Source organism: Labrus mixtus, chromosome 14, assembly GCF_963584025.1.
Source record: "Labrus mixtus chromosome 14, fLabMix1.1, whole genome shotgun sequence".
Taxonomy (NCBI): domain Eukaryota; kingdom Metazoa; phylum Chordata; class Actinopteri; order Labriformes; family Labridae; genus Labrus; species Labrus mixtus.
Genome location: NC_083625.1, coordinates 16,281,044 through 16,303,429, shown reverse-complemented (window position 1 = coordinate 16,303,429; position 22,386 = coordinate 16,281,044). Strand labels below are relative to the sequence as shown.

General features: G+C 40.3%; 2 protein-coding genes across 7 annotated transcripts in view; one reads left to right on the top strand and one right to left on the bottom strand.

Moving 5' to 3' along the window:
* Positions 1-15: 15 nt before the first annotated feature.
* nlrc3l1 (NLR family, CARD domain containing 3-like 1) lies at positions 16-6,558 on the bottom strand. The gene is made up of 7 exons (XM_061055441.1): positions 6,538-6,558; positions 4,620-4,873; positions 3,896-3,997; positions 2,922-2,999; positions 2,707-2,827; positions 2,380-2,620; positions 16-2,257 (listed from the first exon to the last, which is right to left on the bottom strand). Exons 2-7 carry the CDS (start codon positions 4,775-4,777, stop codon positions 660-662), a joined length of 2,298 nt encoding a protein of 765 aa, XP_060911424.1. The 5' UTR covers positions 4,778-4,873; positions 6,538-6,558; the 3' UTR covers positions 16-659.
* Positions 6,559-10,697: 4,139 nt separating this feature from the next.
* Positions 10,698-22,386, top strand: part of LOC132988208 (connector enhancer of kinase suppressor of ras 2-like) — a 32,326-nt gene continuing 20,637 nt past the window's right edge. For 3 of the 6 annotated variants that reach the window (XM_061055450.1, XM_061055448.1, XM_061055447.1), the window contains exons 1-6: positions 10,698-11,195; positions 15,528-15,691; positions 17,896-18,098; positions 19,342-19,429; positions 20,278-20,319; positions 20,429-20,548. In XM_061055450.1, coding sequence (XP_060911433.1) covers positions 11,132-11,195; positions 15,528-15,691; positions 17,896-18,098; positions 19,342-19,429; positions 20,278-20,319; positions 20,429-20,548 — 681 coding nt within the window. In that variant the 5' untranslated portion in view covers positions 10,698-11,131. Of the gene's footprint in view, positions 11,196-15,527; positions 15,692-17,895; positions 18,099-19,323; positions 19,430-20,277; positions 20,320-20,428; positions 20,549-22,386 lie in introns of all 6 variants that reach the window. The other 3 variants (XM_061055446.1, XM_061055445.1, XM_061055444.1) reach the window with 1 other exon arrangement.

Here is a 22,386-nt window from a genome sequence, read left to right as displayed (position 1 = left end):
CACAACTTTAAAGTAAAAAAAACAAACACTTTATTTATTTAACATTCTAAAAGCATCATGACGTTGTTTTAAAGTGCAGTTAAAAAAGCTCATTTTAAGACGTCAGTTGGTGGGTACAACAATGGACCGACTGAGAAATAAACCTTTATCTGTGTAGACGCCATCCATTTAATGATTCAACATTTTTGATTCACTTTTTTTTTTTTTTTTACAAAGTAGAGTATAAAAGAATATTTATGAATGACAGTTCAAAACAAGATATTTGAGGACATGATTCTGGGCTTGCCCACAGACAGATAAATTAGTTAAAGGATTAGATAGATAGATACTTTATTGATCCCGAGGGAAATTGAAATTGAAATTCAGATTAGTGCGATCACATTTTTTAATAATAGTAATGATATATCTCTGGAAAAAAAAACAGAAGCATTCTTCATAAAGAACTTAAAACTCTGAAACACATGACACACAATCAAACACACACTCACAACCTCTATTTCCTTTACACATCACACATGCATGGTGTGTTTTGCTTAAAGGCTTCTTTAGTGAACATGTTTGTTATAAAGGACAAATGTTTCTCCACTTTTAAAAAGTGAGCCTTTTAAATTATTGGAAGTCTATTTGTAATAAATCGACTCAGTGGTTATTGACTTGGATCAACTTGAGGCAGCCTCTGTGGCTGACACGCCCAGCTCCTCCAGGCAGCACTGTAAGTTGCTTGTCCTTCCAGGGTGATGATTTTCTCTGATCTTCTGTGTGATGAGGGCTGCCACATCTTCAATGACTGTTGGCCACTTCACAGAGGACGTGCAGAACGTCTGGAGAAGTTCCATGTTGGTCTTGGTTGCCATTCCAAACAGGAAACGCATAAAAATGTCCAGTTTGCCATCTTTGCACTGCAGGCTTCTGTCCAACGCGCTCTTGTACATCTCCATCACCTTGTTCCCCTTCAACATCCCCCTGAACTTGTGTTTCAGTTGCTGCTCGAAAATGTTCTTCCCCTGGTTTCTGAAGGAGAGAAACGCGTAAAGGGCAGCCAGATACTCCTGCATGGTGGGGTGGATGAAGCTGAGGACTTTCTCCGACAGCAACACAAATGGTTGTGTGACGTATTGTGTGCAAAGCCCGCTGTTAGTCACCGCCTCTTCATCACTGATTCCAACCTCCTTCCAGTCAGACTTTGTGATCTTGAACTGGCCTCGCTCCAACATGCTAAAGGCCAACTTCCCCAGTTTTAAGAGGAAGTCTCTCTCTCTTTCTGGGTCAAGATCTGGAGCTCTGAATATGCGAAGCTGACGTGTGAGTGTTAGCAGCAGCTTTGTGTACATGTGGGTGATGCTTCGGGGCAGCTCTGCATGCGTCCCCCGCTCTGTAAAGATGCACTGGCACTCATCAGCCACAAGCGAGCAAAACAAGGGCAGGTGGCACATGATGCGGAGCGTTTTCAGAGAATCGATATATGCGATCACACGAGCTGCTTGATCTGGATCCTGAAATCTTTTCCGGAAGTACTCGTTCTTGTCAGGGTCACAGAAACCTCGTAGCTCCATCTCGTCATAATGTGCATCCCAGGGAATGCAGCGCTTCACTAGCGGGCGAGAAGTGACGATGAAGAGGCCGCGGTAGAGAAGCCTCGCTCTGAGGAGGTTGACTACAATGATGTTCAGAGTGGTGGAATCCGTGTGGTCACAGAGAAGCTCGGTGTGCTGAAAGTCAAGGTTTCCGCTGTACTCGTCAAGCCCGTCAAAGACAAACATGATTTTGCAGTCATCAGATCTATATTCCTCATCCCTCAGTTTTTTTGTCTCTGGGTAGACTGTTTGTATGATTTCCAACAGGGAGACCGTACAACCCTCGAACTGTTTGAGTTCTCTGAAAGTAAAAGGAAACAGGAAAGACACGTGTTGATGTGAACGCTCTTCAATCCAGTCCAGGATCAGTCGTCTCATCGCCGTAGACTTCCCTGACCCAGCCACTCCTGTGATAAACATAGACTTCAAGTTGGTCTGCTTCAGCTTCTCAGGGCTCAAAATATCCTTTGTAGAAAGCGGTTTCCCTTCTTCCCGGTTGCTGTCCAACTTCTCTATAGTCAAGACCTCGTGTTCTATATTCGGGCCATTATCACACGTTGTGGTCATGTAGAGTTTGGCAAAGTTGTCATCAAAGGACCTCCTCTCTCCCTGTGTGTTCAAATCCTCACATGCTTTGCCGTATTTCCTCTTCAGAGTCTCGCTTAAATCATGACGCACCTCATCTGGAAAAAAAAAGTGTAAACATTATTATCTTTGTCTGTTTGGTCCCTTAACCTGAAATCAAATAAACAGTAAAAAAAAAAAAAAAAAAAAAAAAAACATGGACATGCAGGAGCTGACTTACTTCTGATGCACAAAGTCTGGAGATAATTAACCAACTTCTTCAACCCCATTTCCTGCAGAAGGGTTTTGGTGATCTGCATAGAGACCTCCAGGCTGTAACACTCGAGAAGCCGGTCCACGAGGTCCAACAAGTCCATGCTTTGTGGATGAGTGTTAAAAGACTGTGGGTAACGCTTCCACAGCATCCCCTTGAATTTCTGTATGTTATCTTTTGACAACTTCCCAAGGGTGTTACAAATCGCCTGATACCAGAAGAAGGATAAAAGTCACTGCTGTGGTTTTAGACCAGAGGATATTTTCTGCTTTAAACTTATAAAGAAAGACCGACCTTTAAAGTGAATGCCACTGTCAGAGAGGGATGCCTTATCTCATTTGGGTCTGTCATTAACTCAGGTGTGTCCGTGAGCTCCGAGGCAGCTTCCTCTTCGACTTTATCGCTGGTGAGGCCGCTGTGGAGAATTTTAAGAATCTTTAGGGTCAGTCTAACATGTAATCAAACTCTGAAAACATTTTAAATCAGCGTGAACTGGTTGTATTTCTTACCTTGGCTTTCTCTTCTCACAGTCGTCACTGTCAAAGGAGTAGCAGCTGGAAAATGAATCCGCTCTGTTCAGCTCGACCCTAAAACCAAGAAGCAGTAATGCTTCAATAATTATTTAGGCACAACAAAAAGTACATACTTAGGTACAGAGGCCAGTTTAAGAAAGCAGGTTTAGTGCAAACTCATTTCAGAAAGGGAGGTCACTCAAACCTGAGAAAAACCTCAGGTAACATAAACCCTTTTCACACATACGGAAATCTCCTGAAAAACTCCAGAGATTTGTCTACCGGGAGGTTCTTTAGGCTATGTGTGAACGCAAACAGCCACATTTTTCGCGCGGACTTTGCCCAGAGTTTCTCCGGCCAGACCCCCAGTATTTTTTCCGCAGAAAGTCCGAGTGAGCTGATGTCTGAACGCGGCAGCATATACTCCGGAGATTTCAATTTCAGCCAATAGGAAGATAATGACCTTTATATACAGTGACCGGCTAAAGTGTCTGCACGCGACCACTACGATCTCCGTGCACGTAATTGAACGGCTGGATTATGTTTTCTGTCCGTCAGTATGTCTATAGTCAGAAGACTATAGAAGCGCTATACAAGCTCAAATCCATTTACCATTTACCATCTATGCTAACTGAGACAGTGAAGAGCAGGTTTTCTTCAATTAACCCCAAGTTTCCCTCCATCTCCCCCTCGGTATGTCTGCATAAGAATTTCTGGTTTGAGAGGGGTGCAGAACTACGACCTCTTTTTGTCGCCAGTGGCCATGGTGAATTGTAGTATCGGGGCTATATTCATGTTGGCTTTTTGATTGAGTTGATTGAACAAACTCAAATCAGCTTTGCTGGAACATTAAACTCAGAGTTTTCTATTTTTTCTATCAGTTTTCTAAACTGAGAGTTTGTTAAACCTTCTTTCCGAAACAGGCACCAGCTGCAAGCTACTCTATTTGTGTGTGTGTGTGTTTGTTTTACCCTGTGAAGCATCCGTCCTCGTCCTCCATGTTTTCTGAAGTCTCCTCACTTGTCATTGAACCATAACTGAGAGCTGGAGGCGAGGCCTGGACCACATAATGCCTGAAACAAAAAGACAGAATGACGCTTTAATTACTTAGGGGGCCCAAAAAAAAAAAAGAACAGCAGTAGCCAGATAAGATAATTAAAATCTTATAAAGGACTGATAAGTGTTAATGTACAGACACAGGCTTGAAGTTACCGCTTTCTTTCCATGGCTTTGTGTGATTCTGAGAATTCTCATACTTCATGTTGAACATCAAGGCTTTTTGAATAACGCACTTTATTTTTTCCAACATAGATTGGACCATAAATATGGTAAAAGATATAGATGGATACAGATAGCCCCCTCAAATCTGCCTCATAGATTTCTGTAAGAAGATATTCAAAAAACTAGAGAACCAGATTCTGTTTTTCCATGACATGCTTTATGAAGCAAAGAGAAGACAGCAACCATCAGATGTAGTCGGTCGGTGGACTCAGTAGACTTGATTTCATCAACAGAACATGACAACAGGCTAGATAAAGTAAGAGAGAAAAAGCTCTTCAATAAGGACCACTATGGAGAACTACTGAGCTGCCGTCCCACCACTGTTTCTGCATTTGATTGTTGTTGTCCTGCCACAAATATTTCAGAATAATTCTATTAAACTACTTCACTGCAGTGACAGAGTGATCTCAGTACCAGTGGGTAGCTTCCATTGGACTTGGCCCCAGGTCCAGCGAAGGTCTCCTCTCAGGGATGTAGAAAAGATCCTCATCTTCTACATATTCATTCTCTCCTCTAGCAGACACTGCTTCTCCTATCGAGGAGGCTTCCACCTCCATTTCAGCGTCGTCCATCACACCGTAGAAATGGTCAGCCAATGACTAACATGACGGGTATTCACATCGTGAATTTTCCAGGGCTGATCCCTCAGGACGTCAACCAGTCCATACCTGCAGAATAAACACACGCATATCAGTTCTCAAATTCTCTGTCCGGTTATTTTAAGAAGTACTTAACCAGATGTTCAGGTTTCTGCTGGTGGATTCTTAATCAGTCTGCGTCTTCACTGTATTATGAAAGTGATGTACTAAACCAATGGTAACAATAACAAAACACTCTTAGCTTTCTGTACTTTGACTTTTGTTTTAGCAGTATGAAATACAAAAGGGGCCTCAATTCAAAGTTCAATGTACAAATCTAAATAACTAGATCCAGTCACCATCAAACACAAAATCTTAAACAAATGTGCTTCGATACAAGTTGAGGAACATTCAAATCAAAGGCTCAGTCTTCACATACCAGCAGCAAGTTCATCATCTTGCAAAGAAAGATACTAGACATCTGAACATTAGAAACCTTTTAATAAGAAAAAAGAACATTTATAAATTGTCTAATCACTCGGCTGTCTTTTGGGTTTGAAATGTGGTTTGATATTTTATGCTTTTTAGCCTCAATAATGTCTGCTGTCTGTGCTTAGGTTTGACAAGTTCAAGGTTTGAAGTTGATTTATGTACCCTTTTTAAAAAAAAAAATAAATGCAAGCAGTGACTACTTTATACAGCACACATAATAGATCACAAACAACAAAACAATCAATATTTAGTAAAGTAGTGTAAAGTCATACTCTTAGGTGCTAATAATAATAATTATTATTATTATTATTGAAACATAGGTTTACAAAGTGCTTTGACAGATAAAGAAAAGGAGGAATATAACAGATTAAGCATCAATAGTCATAATATTTACAGTCTAAAGGTCAAACAGAGACAGTAAGCTACAAACTTCAAACAAAAGTCAATCACAAAATGCAAAAGCAAAAGATCAGCAGAATAAATGCATACGGAGGATTAAAGTAGAACCAATAGGTCTGATGAGGTAGTATAAGTTCAAGCAAAACAACTGAAGTGAATGAAAGAATAAAAGCAGTAACAATGACACTAGCATTAAATATCGCAAGACGACTCAAGATTATGAGAGGATGTTAAGATGACGTGACAGAAAATAAAAAACAAAACAAAAAGGTAGATTAATTAACAGGTAAATAAAAAGCAATAAAGGCGTTTAAGAGCGCCACATCAGAAGAAGTACTAGAAATATGGATAATGCTTTTACTCACACCAAACTGCAGATACTTAAATGTGTAGATACTTTGCAGACTTAAAAAAACTCTGTTCCTGCTCACTGCATCACCACCATGTCTCTCTCATGTATAAACCACACACTGTAAATATTAGGTATAAACATGATAAAAACTGAAGCTGTCTATCAAGTAGTCTGACTTTACCTCAGCTACCTGGTCATATTTACAGTCTACGCCTGGTACATGGACGATCTGACAATCTGCTGCTGTATTGAGGCCTTACGTCACCGTCATACAACACCTCCGCACACACCATTAGAAATAATATTGACATTTTACAACACGTTAATGATTTGACATTTGCTGAGGCCTTCGGATGTCGCTCCACAAAACCAGGAACAGAAGACAAATAAATAAAAGTCACGCTATAAATACAATATAGTATGACCGTCAAACATGTGAATGTAGCCACATCCAATACATTATTCCTACTTTGGTGCTGCTATTCACGCCAGAAACTAAATGTTAACTTACCACGGTCAGTCCAGCAAAAGCATAACTTCCAAAAAGAAGGAAGCTGTGACTGTCAGTCACCTGAGCAGCGGAACCGTCCTGAATCACACTCTGCCCCCTAGAGGTCTGGAGGGGTGATAACATTCAGTCTACAGTGTCGCAGATAGCAATTTAAAGTGAGAATACCAAAATGAATGATAATAAGATCTACAACAAGCTAAATGTATATATGACTGTGCACTGCAGTACATGCCACAAATAAATAGTCTTAGGCCCAATTTAGCAAGGTTACAACCAAAACCTGAATGCAGAACCAAGTAAAGAGTCATTATCCTTTTTTTCCCCCTCAATCCTTTCTATGTTATAAGGTGGGGAGTTACAACAAATGTCCCTTTTTCGCAGGACAGCAGATCCCCTGCATGCCCACAATGCACCTTCAAGGCTGAAAGTTTTGAATGTGTACATTAGTAGATAAATTACATCATTTTAACTAACTCTCCCAGGCACCATGGAAGGCTTTGGTCTTTAAAACATTTTCACATGCAGCAGTCACTGTAAACATACACCGTGATTAAAAGAAACAATGGGTTTTCCTTTTAAATTTCTGAAAAGGTGATATATGTTTTTGTATTGTTTTTGTTTCAGGCAATTTGTTGCACTTATATAGCATCCCTTGGCAAGACATCTTGGTTTATAGCACTGCATTTATACAAGGCTGATACTGTAAGTGTTTATGTGCTTGTAATTCTAATATCCCCTTCAAACTGCAAAGAATGATTTATAAAGTTAAAATATAATTACAGCTTTTGTATTCATTCCTATTTCATTATAGGTTAAACTCATTAACATTTATGGGTGAAATTCAGCCACATCATCAAGCTTCACTTTATGAACTCCTGGTGCCTGTAGTCATTTATGATTATTGATTATGTTGAATGTCAGAGCTGCTCTGTTGGGGTTTCTGCTGTATTGATCCCAACAACCTGCTTGTTTTATATTGTTTGCGGCCTTTTTTTAATGTCAGAAAAATTACGAGGGCCATGTATTTTCAAATGTTGTCTTTTCTAAATCACATCCTGCTGTTTGTTTGATCTCATACTTTCTGTCAATGAAACAGATGCTTTTCTCTTGCTATTTTGCACATTTTAATAATGTATTTATGCTGCAGAATAATCAATTGTTATGCTGGGTGAAAGTGTCTAGACCTTTTAAGAAATGTTTAGCTAGAAACATGAATTAATTAATTAAAAACAAACAATTAGATTAATTAACAAAAACACATTAAAGCCCCTAGGCTTATAACATTTCAAAAACCATGTTATTAATTATATTTAGGGTTCACATTCAGTTTAATGTAGTATATAGAGAACAGTGACTGAAATGAGTATTGACCGAAACACTGAAACTGTTTACCAGTAGGCTACTCCAATGGGCAACATGGTAAAAGCGAGACGCTGTAAGCATCCTTGTCTCGTTAGTGACCGCTACACTGAGCTTTGTGTGATGGAGGCGTGAGCAGCGACAAAGACGGCAGGAGAAAACACTGGCATGTATGAGGGGTGATTAGTGCCCAGGCAATTAGAGGTTAAGCAAAGGAACTACTGTAAGGCCTACCATTGTGTAAAATGGATTTACCAAAGGCTTCCCAGAGAGCACAAACCGTGATTTCAATGTTGAAATGATGTTGAAATCAAGGTGAAATTGGGTCGGTATGTTTTGAAATTAATGTTTCAGAAAACCCAACTGAAAGAGTGAAGAAATTGTGATTTTGGCACTTTTGCTCGGAAATCATTTTTGCAGTGTTGGGTCTTATCTACATAAAGACCCTATGCATTTTTTTTTTTTTTTTAGCTTTTTTCATTCAAACCTTATAAATACAGGCTCATTCATAGTTTGTGCGTGTGAACAAATTGTGATAGAGGTAGATTTCCTGCGTCATTGAAAAACATTCACTTTCAACCCAGTTTTGAACATCTTTCAATGGAAATATGCTGTTTACATTCATTTGTTCATGCATCCTTGGAAGTAAGGGGATAGACATCTAGAGGGCCATCGGCATAGACATGATAGCCCTGATAATTCAGTCTCCTCTTGCTCCTCTTCAGCTCCAACCTCTCGCCCAATAAGGTCACATCTGGCTTAAAAAAACACCAACAAAAACATGGCATTGCCATAATTACAAACTCAGGGTTTTGAAATGGCAGTTCACAAACAAATCGGGGAATTACAGTCTAGACGAAGGATCTTGAATTAACATTTGTTATGAATGCTACAACAACATGACAAAAGCCTCCTACATCAAAGTTACTTTCTTAGGGCCTGTGTCCACAGACAGTTCTTTTTGTGCAGGAAAACGCTAATGATCTCTGTCAGACCACATCTTTTTTTTTTTTTTTTTTTTTTATTGAGTACACAGATAAAACATACAACTTCAGGAGATGCTTTTCAGTTACTCTTGTCCATTTTCTCATGAAATCCTAACATGCCATTTTACCAAACAACTACACATCCATATCCATACATGTATACACACACCCTTTCCTTCATACCTACATTAGATCGACATAAACTTACATACATGCATATAACCACACATATGACAGCCTTCACATCTTTTTTCAATCATTTTTCCTTGATTGACTAACAACTTCTGCAAACATATTGGCAATTTGCTACAATAGACAAGTGCATTTAAAGTAAAATAAATAAATAAATACAATTAAATTTAAAATACAAATATTAAGAGGTGACTAGAGCCCAGGCATCACTGGGGCCCATTTTGCATCAAATCTATTTGTTTTCAGCTGTAATCTGGCTGTGATTTCTTCAGCCAGGATGCTGTTATTGTTTTCTTTGCTATTAATAGCAAAATTCTAAGCAAGGAAATCAAGTCTCTGTCCATCTTGGTATCAGGATCTATGCCTAAAATAAAGAGTGAAGGATCTAAGATTAGATTGGTGCCCAGAATCTGACTTATTTCTTTTTGTACATTTTTCCAAAAATCTTGTGTCAGTACCACTTCTAACCAGCGCTCATTGTTGCTAGGTAACGAAAGCAAACCTCTGCCTTACCTCAGTAATGTCCGTTAGATGCGTTTAAGATAGCTCAGTGTGCTTAATATTTGCTTTAATTCAAGGAAATATCACCAAGAAAACATGAACACGATGTAAAGGAGTCATGTCCTGGCATCAGCAGCAGTTCTACCTCTGGAAATTTTGGCCTGTAAAAGACAAGTCAGACTAGCATCTCCTCCGCCATTGTTGTTGACAAAGCTGGTGTTGTTGGTCGGTAAGATGGAGGTGACATTGACGAGTGCGGCGCTGTTCCAAAAGTTGAACTGCTTTCAGTAGAGCGCGCTGGGAGCACTGAGAGCGCAGAGATGCCGTGGGCGTTTTAGCGCTCAGGGCGTAGAGCACTGAAAACGCTGAACATTGGTTTTGTGTTGAAAACCGTTGGACTGTGGACACAGGGCCTTAACAGTGATCCATTTGTTTCCTAAGTCAGTCAATGCTATTATTGTTTTCTTAATGGGAACATTCTGTACTAAAATATGCGGGCTATATCTACAAACATGAGGCCTACACAAAATGCTTCCTATGTTTTACATCCAACACAGCCAGATATAAATACTAACAACTTTTTTAAAAAATGTGCACAGTTTCCTAAAAACAGAAAGTGGAACAACTTCTGGTCTGTTGTTTGCTGTTGACAAGTTGCTAGCTTGTGTTTGCAGATTGCGCTGATGATGGTTAACTTGGAATCATCTGAACGTCAGCAGCAGCAGCGATGTCGTGACTTCAGCTGAAGGTTTGGTGAGTGATATAATTGTATGTTCCCTGCACACACACACACACCAGATATGGACGGTGACGTTTACATGATCCTTAACAGTTTTTGTCAGCCAGCTCAACTGGGCTTCAACTTTTTGGTTGGATAATAGCGTTTTGTGGAAGGTGCCACACTGCTCAATAAATCAAAGAACTAAGCTACTGAAAAAGTAACTTCAGGAAATAGTAATGGTACCACAATAGAACTAGTATAGGGCTACTTGTAGGACTCTAATTAACTGCCATTAAGACGCATCTCTTCCTCAGAGTTCTGCCTCTTTGTGGCACAAATCACCCCTCATACACACACACACACTCCGCACGGTGAGGGCTGTGACTCCATGTCTGTGTATGAGGGAGGATGCTCAGAGCGAACCCAACCTTCCCAGACAGCAGTGTGAAGTGACAGTCCATGCGTTGTTCTCTCTGCTCTGGATGCTAACTGGGATGTATTTTGGAAGGGGGGGGTCGGCCAACAGTGACCCAGCAGCATCAGCGCCACAGAGCCTGACATGAATGACAAGTAAAGATCTCTTTCAAGCGAGCAAACAGCACAGGAATGTGCTTAAGTCTGCTGGGCAACACTAAGGCTCTTCAAAGAGACATTTTGGACCTAGCTCGGTTTGTTTGTAAACACCCAGCACAAAACAATCGAGGGAGATTAGATTTGTATTCTTGTTTTTTTATTTTCTTCTTTTTTTTTTTTTTTTGTGCTTTTAGAGGGAGTGGGCTTTGCTGGGAGGGTTCTTGTCTTCTTTTGTGAGGCGTGAACAAGACAAACTTCTAACATGGCATTGGTTATGGAGCCTGTAAGCAAGTGGAGCTCAAGTCAAGTCGTGGACTGGATGAAAGGTAAGGGAGGCTTCAAGCACAACAACAGCAAAATGCATTGCATGTTTTGCATTTAATGAAATGGGAGTCGGAATGCATCTGAACTCGGATTCACTCGAGATGCAAAAAGAGAAGAGAGAGAGAGAAAAAAGAAAACACCTGCTGAGCCTCAGGGCTCTGCCTCATCGGCGCGACGCTTTAAAGGCTTTTAATTACAACAGACAAATCAATACATCGATTTCCAGGCCAGGCAGTTACGACACATACGACTTGTCCTTTCCAAGACAATATGTTCCTTACATCCTTTACGTCTTTAAATATCGCGAAACAGGTTGAAAGCTCCGTTTGCGTCCTCCGGTTATTGTTAACGCGAACACAGCGGAGATCCAGGAATAAACCTACACACTGAAAACGAACCCTCTGTGAGGATATGGGGGGTCAGAGTTTGTGTTCGGGGAAAACGGGTTCAAAGTTAAAGAGATAGGTTTAATTGTGTAAAAAGGACCAAAAAAAAAGCCTTCTTGTGTACGATTTAAGAGCTTGTGCAGCCATCTGTGCGAATTGTCCATCCACATATGCTGACACAAGTCATTAAAAAGTCACAGCTGACTTGTAACAGCATCATGAAACCCTGGCTTACATAGGTTTTTTTAAACCTTATGGTGCACTGAATTAGAAAGTTATACCCATCTAGTTATTTATATTCAAGACACACATTTACACTAATTTAGTCTTGACATTTTTTTAATGTAGCCTACATTTCAGCATCTCTTCCTGCAGAGAAAGGAGCTTGTCATACTCGTGCAATTTAACGCATCAAATGTGGCACTCTGAGGTCAATCTTAGAAAGAAGCTGATGTCATAAGGCCTGGACACATGGGCTATTTCCAGTTGGCAAGATTGAATATGAAGTTGTCAACATGAATTAAGTCTTATCACGCATTTGAGTTGGTAGCTGTTGTTTCTGTGAGACGTTCTGTCTGCTCATTCAGTCCCCCTAAAGACCCATATATCCCACACAAGCCTGTCAGGAGACTTCCAGGGCAAAGATAACTCATTATTTTGTCTGTTTGCATTGCAAAGTAATTACCACGGTTAGTCTGCTGCTATCAAATACAAACCGTAAGGGGAAGTGTTCAGCTCAGGAGGGGGAATGCGTTCACAGTCTGCATGTTTATCTGTTTGTTTAAAGTGCTGTAACTGTTTTTTTTGTACGTTGTTTCGTATAGAGCCGCATGCTCACATGTCAGGCCAAAGCCCTTTAGAGATGCTCTGGATGAAACACACATCTTTACTGCCTCAACAAACACGAACACACCCACAAACACACACATATCCTTACTCATAACTCTAAGCCTGAAGGCCCTTTTCTGCTGGCTCAGACATAGTGTGATGGCAAAGATCAAACCTCTCTGAGTCTCAGTCGTGTGTTACAAATTGTACCTGAATCCTGGAAACACGGGTTGTTTTTGACAGAAAATGCAAAGTGAACAGCTTCATGGAGGATTTATAAACACAAAGGAGACTCAGGGGTGACAGGATGTGGAGAAAAAGCGAAGACAGAACGGCCACAACAGTTCACAGGAGCTCTGTGAAGATGTGTAAATAAGCTGCGAGCACGAGTGAGAAAGGCAGGCAGCGAGAAGCGGAGATTGGATATGAGAGAGAGGGCTCTTCAGCGTCCCACATCTGACAAGTGGAGCAGAGACGATTCTGCGCCCAGAGCCCGGTAATGGTAATTTAAAGTGAGGGACAGAGTGGCACTGGGAGACACTGAGGGGGAGGAGAGGAGGAGGAAGGAGGAGGAGGAGGGGGGGGTTTCATTCTTATTTTACATCCCTTCTCTGCTCCTAAAGACTGGCACCGTTTTGCCGTTATAGAGTTCCATTATTAGCTTAACCCCTCTGTGATGTCACTAGAGGCCAAACAGGGGCACCCTGTGACCTTCCCACATTCCCGCTCTCCAACCCCCCTATCCCCATCCTCCTCTTGGGTAGTGTTTTGTTTGAGCAAGACGCCCTTTCCCAGCTGTGACAAAGCTGCTTTAAAGAGGAGATTGTCAACACAAAAGAGAAAGAAATCCAGCTTTGATGAGTTTTTTTTTTTTTTTTCATGGTAGCTGAGAAAACACATGATTGTTGCATTTTGGAATTGTTTTATAAATTTGATGTGTTTTTTGAAGCACAGACCAAATGCTCAGGCTTAGTATAATCTCTGTTCTCTTCCTGACTTCATGCATTATCATAATTCATGTTTAAAAAAAAAAAGTATATCAGTTTCATATTTGTGCTTTTTCATGCACACCAACCCTCACACACACACACACACACACACACACACACACACACACACTCACAGTGATCAGTGACAGGTCAGATTAGCATAAATCCTTTCTTACAATGCTAACAGTCTTAAACGTCTCTCTTACCTCACATTACCAGTGGATTATCGAGCTTGGAGATCAGGGTGTGTCAGAGCTGCGCTTTTAATTTCTCTTCATCCTGTCTGATAATCTGAGCCGAGCATGAAATGGACAGGAAAATTGATGCAGCGGAGATTACCTAGTGCAATCAGTGAAATAGACTCCAACCGAAAAGGGCTTTCTGGGAAATGATGCTATGAAATAAGATAAGGCATTTCGTTTTCAGAGGGGGGAATCATCAAACTTAAGCATTCATACAAAAAGCATGTCAGTCTATAGAGCTGTCTCATTCTTTGATGTGAGTGATATGATGTGAAATGTAAAATTCTGTGGGAGTTTTTGAATCAAAAAAAGCAGCAGTCACTTTGTGGACCATGCCCTCTCTTTGCTTATTTCTTTATTTGCTCCTGCAGTCAGAGAGAGATTCCCTGCCAAAAACCCTTTGCTTGATGGTTTCTATGGAAACATGGGGAATACTTCATTGACATAATGAGTCTCAATTAACTAAGTAAAGAGGCGGATTAGTTCAGCCTTTAAGTTTTATGCAAAACCGCTAAACTCCCTATGTTTCCTCTCCACCGCTTGGCTGCCAGCTGAACCCGGTCTGAATGCCTGATCAGGTTCAGACACAGCACTGAGGCACATGTACATGATTGGTCCACAGCAATGAAAAGGAGAGATGAGCAAAGGGTTGTCCGTGTTTGTGTGTGTGTGTGTGTGTGTGTGTGTGTGTGTGTGTGTGTGTGTGTGTGTGTGTGTGTGTGTGTGTGTGTGTGTGTGTGTGTGTCCTCTCCCACTCTCCCACTGAGAAGATGGAAACAGACCGGGTGTATAGAAAAGCCTCACAAAGGCTACTTTCTGTGTCTCTGATGGTAAAAGGATAGCAGGTTAGCATTCAGAGCACTTACTGGTGACATCCAGCTATATGTGTATCAATGAGTGAAAGCTGGAATGATACAAATAATACCTAGTCTATTAGAATTTTTTTAAATATCAGATTAACTATCATTTTAAAAGAAGTAAACTGCCCAAAATGAAAAGTATTGAATGATTAAATGATTAAATAAATGAATTTACTGTGCTGCTTACCAGTCACCACTCATTAGACTACATTAAACCCCATTACTGTTAGTCTGTAAATGTTTTCGTGGATGAGGTGTGGATGGTTGATTATTAATTAATACATGTAAATGAAAATAAGCGGCTTTTTAGGTGTTTGTAACAGCACACAATGTATGTGGTATGAACATGGTTTCATCTGTAAAGGGAGAACATGGTGCCATTAGCACATAAAGAGTTCTTCTGAAATAAACACGACCACGTGTGTAGAGTTTGTCTGGTGACACAAAAGGAATCAGTTTAAAATCCATCGACGTCGTTTGTGATGCTCTTGTTTAAGATTGTATTCTTTTGCATGAGGTCCTGGTGTTTGCACACTATATTGATGTATATGTTAGCATAGTTCCTATAGTTTCAAACCTCAGCTTAAACGGTGCAAACCACCGACTCAGACGGGGGTTGCGGAATCAGTCAGTTTGTTTTACTCTGCTGCTCTTCATCAACTGCTTCACTGAGCGACTTCACACCTGCTGCTGCAGTGAGAGATGTAAAACAAGCCAAGCGCAGACGCACAACATCCCTTTTTAGTTTTAAATGCACCTCAGGACTGTTGAGGAGGGGGGGACCTGTCAGTTTTTCTTCTCTGACACACAGACTGTTTCACACTTTGGGACATAACAAAATACAACCTGTGCTCACACTTCAGAGATTTTACAGCACAGATTCTGGTGAGAAAAACAGCTCCATCAGAACACATTATGCAAATAGATGAGAAAAATCGGGAAGTGTGATGCTACCAGGAAATAAGACTTTCACCTTGTTGTTGTGCTGTACTAAAAGTTTTCCTGTCGTCCCTGTGTGGTTTTTCTCAGGCCTGGATGACTGCCTGCAGCAGTACATCAAAACCTTCGAGAAGGAGAAAGTAGGGGGGGACCAGCTGCTGCGGATCACCCACCAGGAGCTGGAGGATCTGGGAGTGTCCAGGATTGGCCACCAGGAGCTCATCCTGGAGGCTGTGGACTTATTGTGCGCTCTGGTCAGTCCACACTTCTCACTCTGTCTTCCCACAAAACCGTGTTTTCACTTCAAAAAGTCCCAGAGCACTAGTGTTAGATGAAACATTAATCCCACATTTTGGGCGTCCTCATCTTGTCAAGCACTTAAAAACTGACTCAACAAAATATTTACTGTAAACAAACTATAACACACAATTATTTAGTTCCTGAAAGACGGACTCTTTAGATAATTATTTATTGAATGTATTTCTGTATAAAGTTATCTTAAACAAAGTCTCTTAATCAGTCAAAGATGTTTTTAGAAATGAGTGAATATTTGGTGTTTTGTCGAAATTAACACAATATTTTCAAAGATATTAAAAGGGTTCAAACTTCACAACAGGGAAACTGATTGAATTTCACAAATTTTTCAAACATCACAGCAAGTCTATCAGAGTTAATAATCTGGCTGGGATTGACTCTACAGGCGAGCCTCCGTGCTGTCATTAGTGCTGACATGGATTAAAGACTCCTCTGGAACTGATTTCTGCTCTTTTCTCAGAAAACAAACAAGTTTTGTGTGTGTCAGCACGGCGTACTGCATCTCTGATGATTGAGTTAACATGCTGCAGAAAACAGTGGAAGGCTAATATTAATACAGTAACAAATCAGCAGCCTCAGATCTGTGTCACCAAGCGATTCAGGTCGGCAGGATCCGAACTACGTGAGAGAAACTGTTGTGTTGTAACTTCCAGTTCAGGACACACTTTTCCCCTGTGAAGCAGAGTAAATCCTCATACATTATGTACATACAATGTTAAAATGAATGAGTACATACAACATCCTGAACAAAAAAAAAACGGTTTAGGATGGAGCTTTTTTTCTCCAAGAGAATAGCATTTATCAGATTTTTCATATTATTCCACTTGTTGATAAATATTCCCCTTTTCCCCTAAGATTACCCTGTCCTTATACCACAACAGGAACATTTTTAAGCAGCAGCAGAAAAAAAAACTGAAGAAAAGAAAAAGAGCACATGATGCAAATGTTGCACATGTAGTTTTGCTTTTTCACAGAAAGAAATACAGTGCACATAACGTTGAACATGTGACTGGACATTGTAAGCTCCTTGTATTATGCATATCAGTATTAGAAGTTTTTTTTTTTAAATATGGATGCACATAAGCGGTTGGAGAGATAATTTTTTTGCATTGTCAATCTGGAAACCTTTTCTTTAATTATTCATTGCCCCGTTATATTTCTCTGATGTCGTGGTTTGTTAGTTGTGAAAGTTGACTATATTTATCAAAAGGGGTTAAAACTAACAAACTAACTAACATATATTTATTGAAGAATCTGCAGCTTATTTGTCAATGGTCTTTTGTTAGATGAAATGTCAGAAAAAAGGGTGAAATGCCTGCTGTGATAAAAGCCTGATATGACGTCACTAAATATTTGATATGACAAAATGAAACAGAAAAAGACAGCCTATCCTCTTGTTATATTTTATTATATGCTGAAATCAGCCACTATTTGGTATTTTTGTTTGAAACTTAACTTAAAAGATGAATGAATTTAAAATATACTTTTAAAGTGGTATTAAAGCTGAACATTTAGACTGTTTATATATATATAAGAAGCAACAGGATGTATGAGAAGTAGACGTGATGAAGAGAGGGTGGCAAAGAGATGAAGATGTGTTAGAGAGAAACATAGACAGAGAGGACGGAGCTTTACTGGACCGAGGTCACAGATGCAATCTGAATCTAAAGTCCTCTCATCCCACACCGCCGCACGAGGGGTGGTGGTGGGGGGGGTTTCAGCCCCAAAGCTCCTTATGTAACTGGGATTTAGTTGAAAGTCTCTCCGGCGCTGCTGTATTAAATATGATTAGTGGCGCTACTGCCGTGCTTTCCCAAGAAAGTGTGACGTGACAACGCCCACAGGCCTCCACGTGCAGTTCTGTGTTCAGGATAATGAGTGTTGTTCTTTCTCTGCACATGCAAAGTAACAGCTGGAGGGGAGCAGGATGGGTGGATGGGTCACTGGTTTCAGTCCTCCTCACTCGTTTCTCATATGAGCAGCATCCTCTGTAGTGACACAAGGTTGGCTCTTCTGTCAGTGCTCTTTTATTTACAGAGAAGCGCCACACTGCAGAAATTCTTGGAAGGCATTGCTTTAAAACAAACAGAGACAAACTGGTCAAACAAAGTGAATTTACTCTCCTCTCTCCTCTCTCCCTTAGAATTACGGGCTGGAGACTGAGAATCTGAAGACGCTCTCTCACAAGCTCAACGCATCTGCCAAGAACCTGCAGAACTTCATCACAGGCAGGCGGCGCAGCGGACATTATGACGGCCGAGCCACGCGCAAGCTGCCCAACGACTTTCTCACCTCCGTGGTCGACCTGATCGCTGCGGCCAAAAGCCTTTTGGCGTGGCTGGACAGGTGAGAATTGCAAAAAGAAGTACCTATGCTTTTAAAAGCATGTGTAGACAGATTTGTACACATGTTCACAACAGACGCATATGATGCCCCCAATTGAACAAAAAACTAACAGGGTTTTTTTCCACAGAATTCATGAATTCAAGTTTTTTTGCCGGACGTTCCATCTCCAAATTATCATGATCATTTCTGACCTACAATGCTACAGTAGCAGAGCTGATTTTGTCAAATATGGCGTCAAATTTTGATAAAAGTTTCCCAGGCCCTAAAGTGCAATCCTCTAAATACATAAACGCTGATAACAAAAGTGATAATCTTGCATTTTGGTCCAATTAAATATATATAAAAGTCTTTTTAAAGGAATGAGTCAGTATTTTGAACTTGCATCACTCACTGGTTCCTGTAGTGTGTTTTCAGGGATTTCACTGTGTTTTTAGCACATATAGACCCGTTTTGTCTTTATGTCATGTCCATACCCAATGAGCTGACAAGAACAGATGAGTAAAGGCCTTATATAAGGAGAATTTGACAAGATGGCCAAAAAGGCACTGAGCAAGTCTATTTATATGTTGCTTTATCCCTTCCTTCTCTGTGGGATTCTGCCAATGTGTTTGCGTCTGCTAGTGTTTGTGTGTGTATTTGTGTGTGTGTATTTGTGTGTGTGTATTTGTGTGTGTGTGTGTGTGTGTGTGTGTCTTTGCTGAATACGGAAGTTCAAAGCAGACAGCATTCAAAAGAAATAAAGCGAATCACTGTTTCATTCCCAAAAATCGTCATCTACATAATCCAACACATCGACACTTATTGAAATTCAGTATCAAATGTTTCATCTTCATGTTTGAAGGCGTCGTAGTTGACAGAATTACACTCTGTAGTCTCTGACTCTGGAGGCATGCTTAATTTGGGAGAGAGTTGTGGAAATTAAAAATTGAATGTGAACTGTAGGCTGTGTGTATTTAACCTTCACACGGTCTTGGCTTATAATTCTCTGATGAGTGTCACTGTTTAATGTCCTTATTTGTAGCTGCGTTCATGTTGTTTCGTATTTTATTTGTTATACTGTGTATGCAAGGAGCATTCAAATAGTTCTCTGAAATCTGACTTTACACACACTAACTCTTCTATTTATGTCTTGTAGTAGGTAGACATTGTGTGTTTAGCCATGTTCCCACTTTTTTTTACCAATGATTTAGTCTCAGAGGAAGAATGATCTAATGGTTCATTCCAGGTGCTCCTTCTTTTTCAGATCTCCTTTTGCTGCGGTGGCAGATTACTCCGTGACCAGAAACAACGTCATCCAGCTGTGTCTTGAGCTCACTACAATCGTGCAACAGGTACATCCATTTTAAAACATTCTGTAGTTACCAAGTAGTTGTCAAATACAGGACAAAAGAAAGTGTTTTAGTGATGCCAAGATAACGTATAATATGTCTTGGTTTTAAGTCATGTATGTACAATTCAGTTCTGCAAAGAGTATAATTGTTAAACTGTCATTAACATTAACAGATAACTTCTTAAGGCCAGCTCAGTGCTGAGATGAAATCAAAGAAACATCAGCCTTTATTATTCTAGTTTCATAAATTTAAACCATCAGTCATTATAAGAAGTATTTCAAGTGGATTTCATCATTTTGTGCTGACATTCAAGCACGACTTCTCACAGCCAAAGAAATACATGTCAGGATGTTTTCAAACTAAATATGCAGCAACTTATCACAGCTCAGATTTTGACATTTTCTGTAGCCTGTCGATGCTGACAATCACAGTAAGCTCTGGATCACCCTGGATGACCAGAAAATAACAGCAGCACTGAGTCGTTTCTAGGATCTCTCTCTCTCGCTCTACAGAGAATAATGTTTATGTGGAGTTAAGAGAAAAATGTAAGTGGGAAAAATTGAAGGTGGGCGTGAAAGAGGGCGATCAGGAGAGAAAAGAAGACCGAGAGAGGAAGACTGTCAGAGAGAGAGAGAGAGAGAGAGAGAGAAAGGGAGAAAGAGAGGGACATGCCTCCGCAGTGGTGATTCATTTGTTTTTTGTTTGTGCATGGCTGTGTGGGAGTGTTGGGGGTTATAGGTGCCAAGCTGCTCGGTTTTTGCTTATATCCACCTACAGCAGAAATGCCAATAATAACTCCATTTTGACACGTTCTCTTGAGGTAACAGTGCTCTCTGAATGTTCCCCAGGACTGCTCGGTGTATGAAACAGAAAACAAAATCTTGCATGTGGTGAGTTGTTGACTTTTTGAATCCTTCATCAACTTTAAGAGACACTGAAATCTGCACACTCTTTCAGGTTGTATTCATCCACAATATATATATATATGTCCCCTCATAGTGTAAAACTTTGTCCGGAGTGTGTGACCACATCATCTCCCTGTCGTCTGACCCCATGGTGTCCCAGGCTGCACATCTGGAGGTCGTGCAGCTCGCCAACATCAAATCAACAGAAGGACTGGTAAGACAAAATACTAAGCCAGACTTAAAGAGCAACTCTAATCGTTTGAACGTTTCTCATTAGTCATTCAGTTGTTGAGGATAAAATCAGTCATTCAAATTAAAAAGATGAAACATTAAGAGCTTTTGGTATGGGTAATTCATATAAAAACTAAAATAACAGCAGATAATTATCATACAATAATCCATATTTTCAGTAGTTATTGCTCATACTAGGTTACATGTTAACACTCGATTCTCAATATGGCCGAGCACATTTACTATAACTTCTAAGTATTACAACATTTCATGTAAATTATCCCTGAAGTTCTTGCAGTATTTAAATTGTGAATAAAACCCCAACAGTATCCAGATAGCTTGTAACCTGATAATAATAAGGATTTTTTTTTGTTATAATCAAATCTATGGAGATACTCATTCAGAGACATGTTGTGTCGCTCCTGTGAACCAAACTCCCAAAAATGATGCCGCTGGCTTTTCTTTACTCAACAGCGTCAGTCTGCACATATCCTTCTTCTTCCTGGTAAACACAACAATCTGTGAGAAGCACACAAACCCAACAGCCAACCCAACACATGACGCTCCTGCATATAAGCAGGCTCTCTCCGTGTCCTTCTATCTTTACACAGTTTATTGTAGTAGAAAAGAATGAAGGTGTTATATTGTTTTCCAGGTTTGGTGAAATGAACACACGAGACAAGGCTTCTAAAAAGTAAAGTACAATGTTCATACTAATCATTTTACTGCTGCTGCTGCTGTTGCTGGTGATGGTGGTGGAAAACAACTCAGAGATGAAAACAGCATGACTTTGACAGCATATTGACTTCTTTTGGATTCAAATCGAGCATCAGCAAACTATCTTGCAGCATGTTTCTTGCTTATTGCAAAACGCAGCTGCCCCACACCTGGCTGTACTAACTCTTTCTACTTTATTTCTTGGAGTTATATCACAGTTTTGATTCTTTCTTCTATGATTCAAACACCATGACGGCTTCTGTACCAGGCCTGTTACTTAAAGGGTTGGTTGACCTTTATTACATAAAAAATAAATTAGCTCATTTACCCCTACAGGTGAACTCAGCCTGAACAATGTAGGCGTAGCGACTTCTATTGGTTGTGCTCACTCACTGCGTTGAGAAATTTGTATCATTCCTTCAGAAACAAGCCATTATGTCTCATGTTAATGTTGTCAACACAAAGAAGTTTTGTTTGTGTTTTTTCTTGAGAGATGTGGCTGCTTATTTTCTTTAAACATTTCTTTAAACTGAAGCATGTGTATCATTTCATCTGTTGGACGAAGGAGAATGTTTAAGTATAGAATAAACACTATGTACAGCTGCTATACTCTCCAGTAAATATGAGACTTCACTGCAGCTGTCCCAAAACTGGGCTTCGCTGAGCTCGTGGGCATATGAGTCAGTCGTCAAAAAGCAACATGAAAACAAAATGCTGCCCTGCTAGAAATGAGCAAAATACAAAATACTTAGATGTTAACAGTTCCAAGCAACAAATCACAGTCTCTGTTCGTAATGTTTGTACAAACAAGGTAACGTTGTTTACAGTAGAAGCAGTTAAGACACTTGGTATACACTGTATAACCATCAGCCCTTTGTTGGACTCCATCTTTACACTGACCTACACTCAGGCACGAGCGCCCTGCTCGGGGCCACAATAAAAAGCCCCAACCCCCTTTCCTGCCTCCCCCCCCCTACACACACATGCCAGCAGGGGACATGGAAGTTCTCTCATCCGTTCAGTGAAACCTGAACACAACAGTGGGCCGAGTGGCCTATAAATAAACCTCTTACCCTCCACTTGAAGACTGGCATGCTGCTTCTG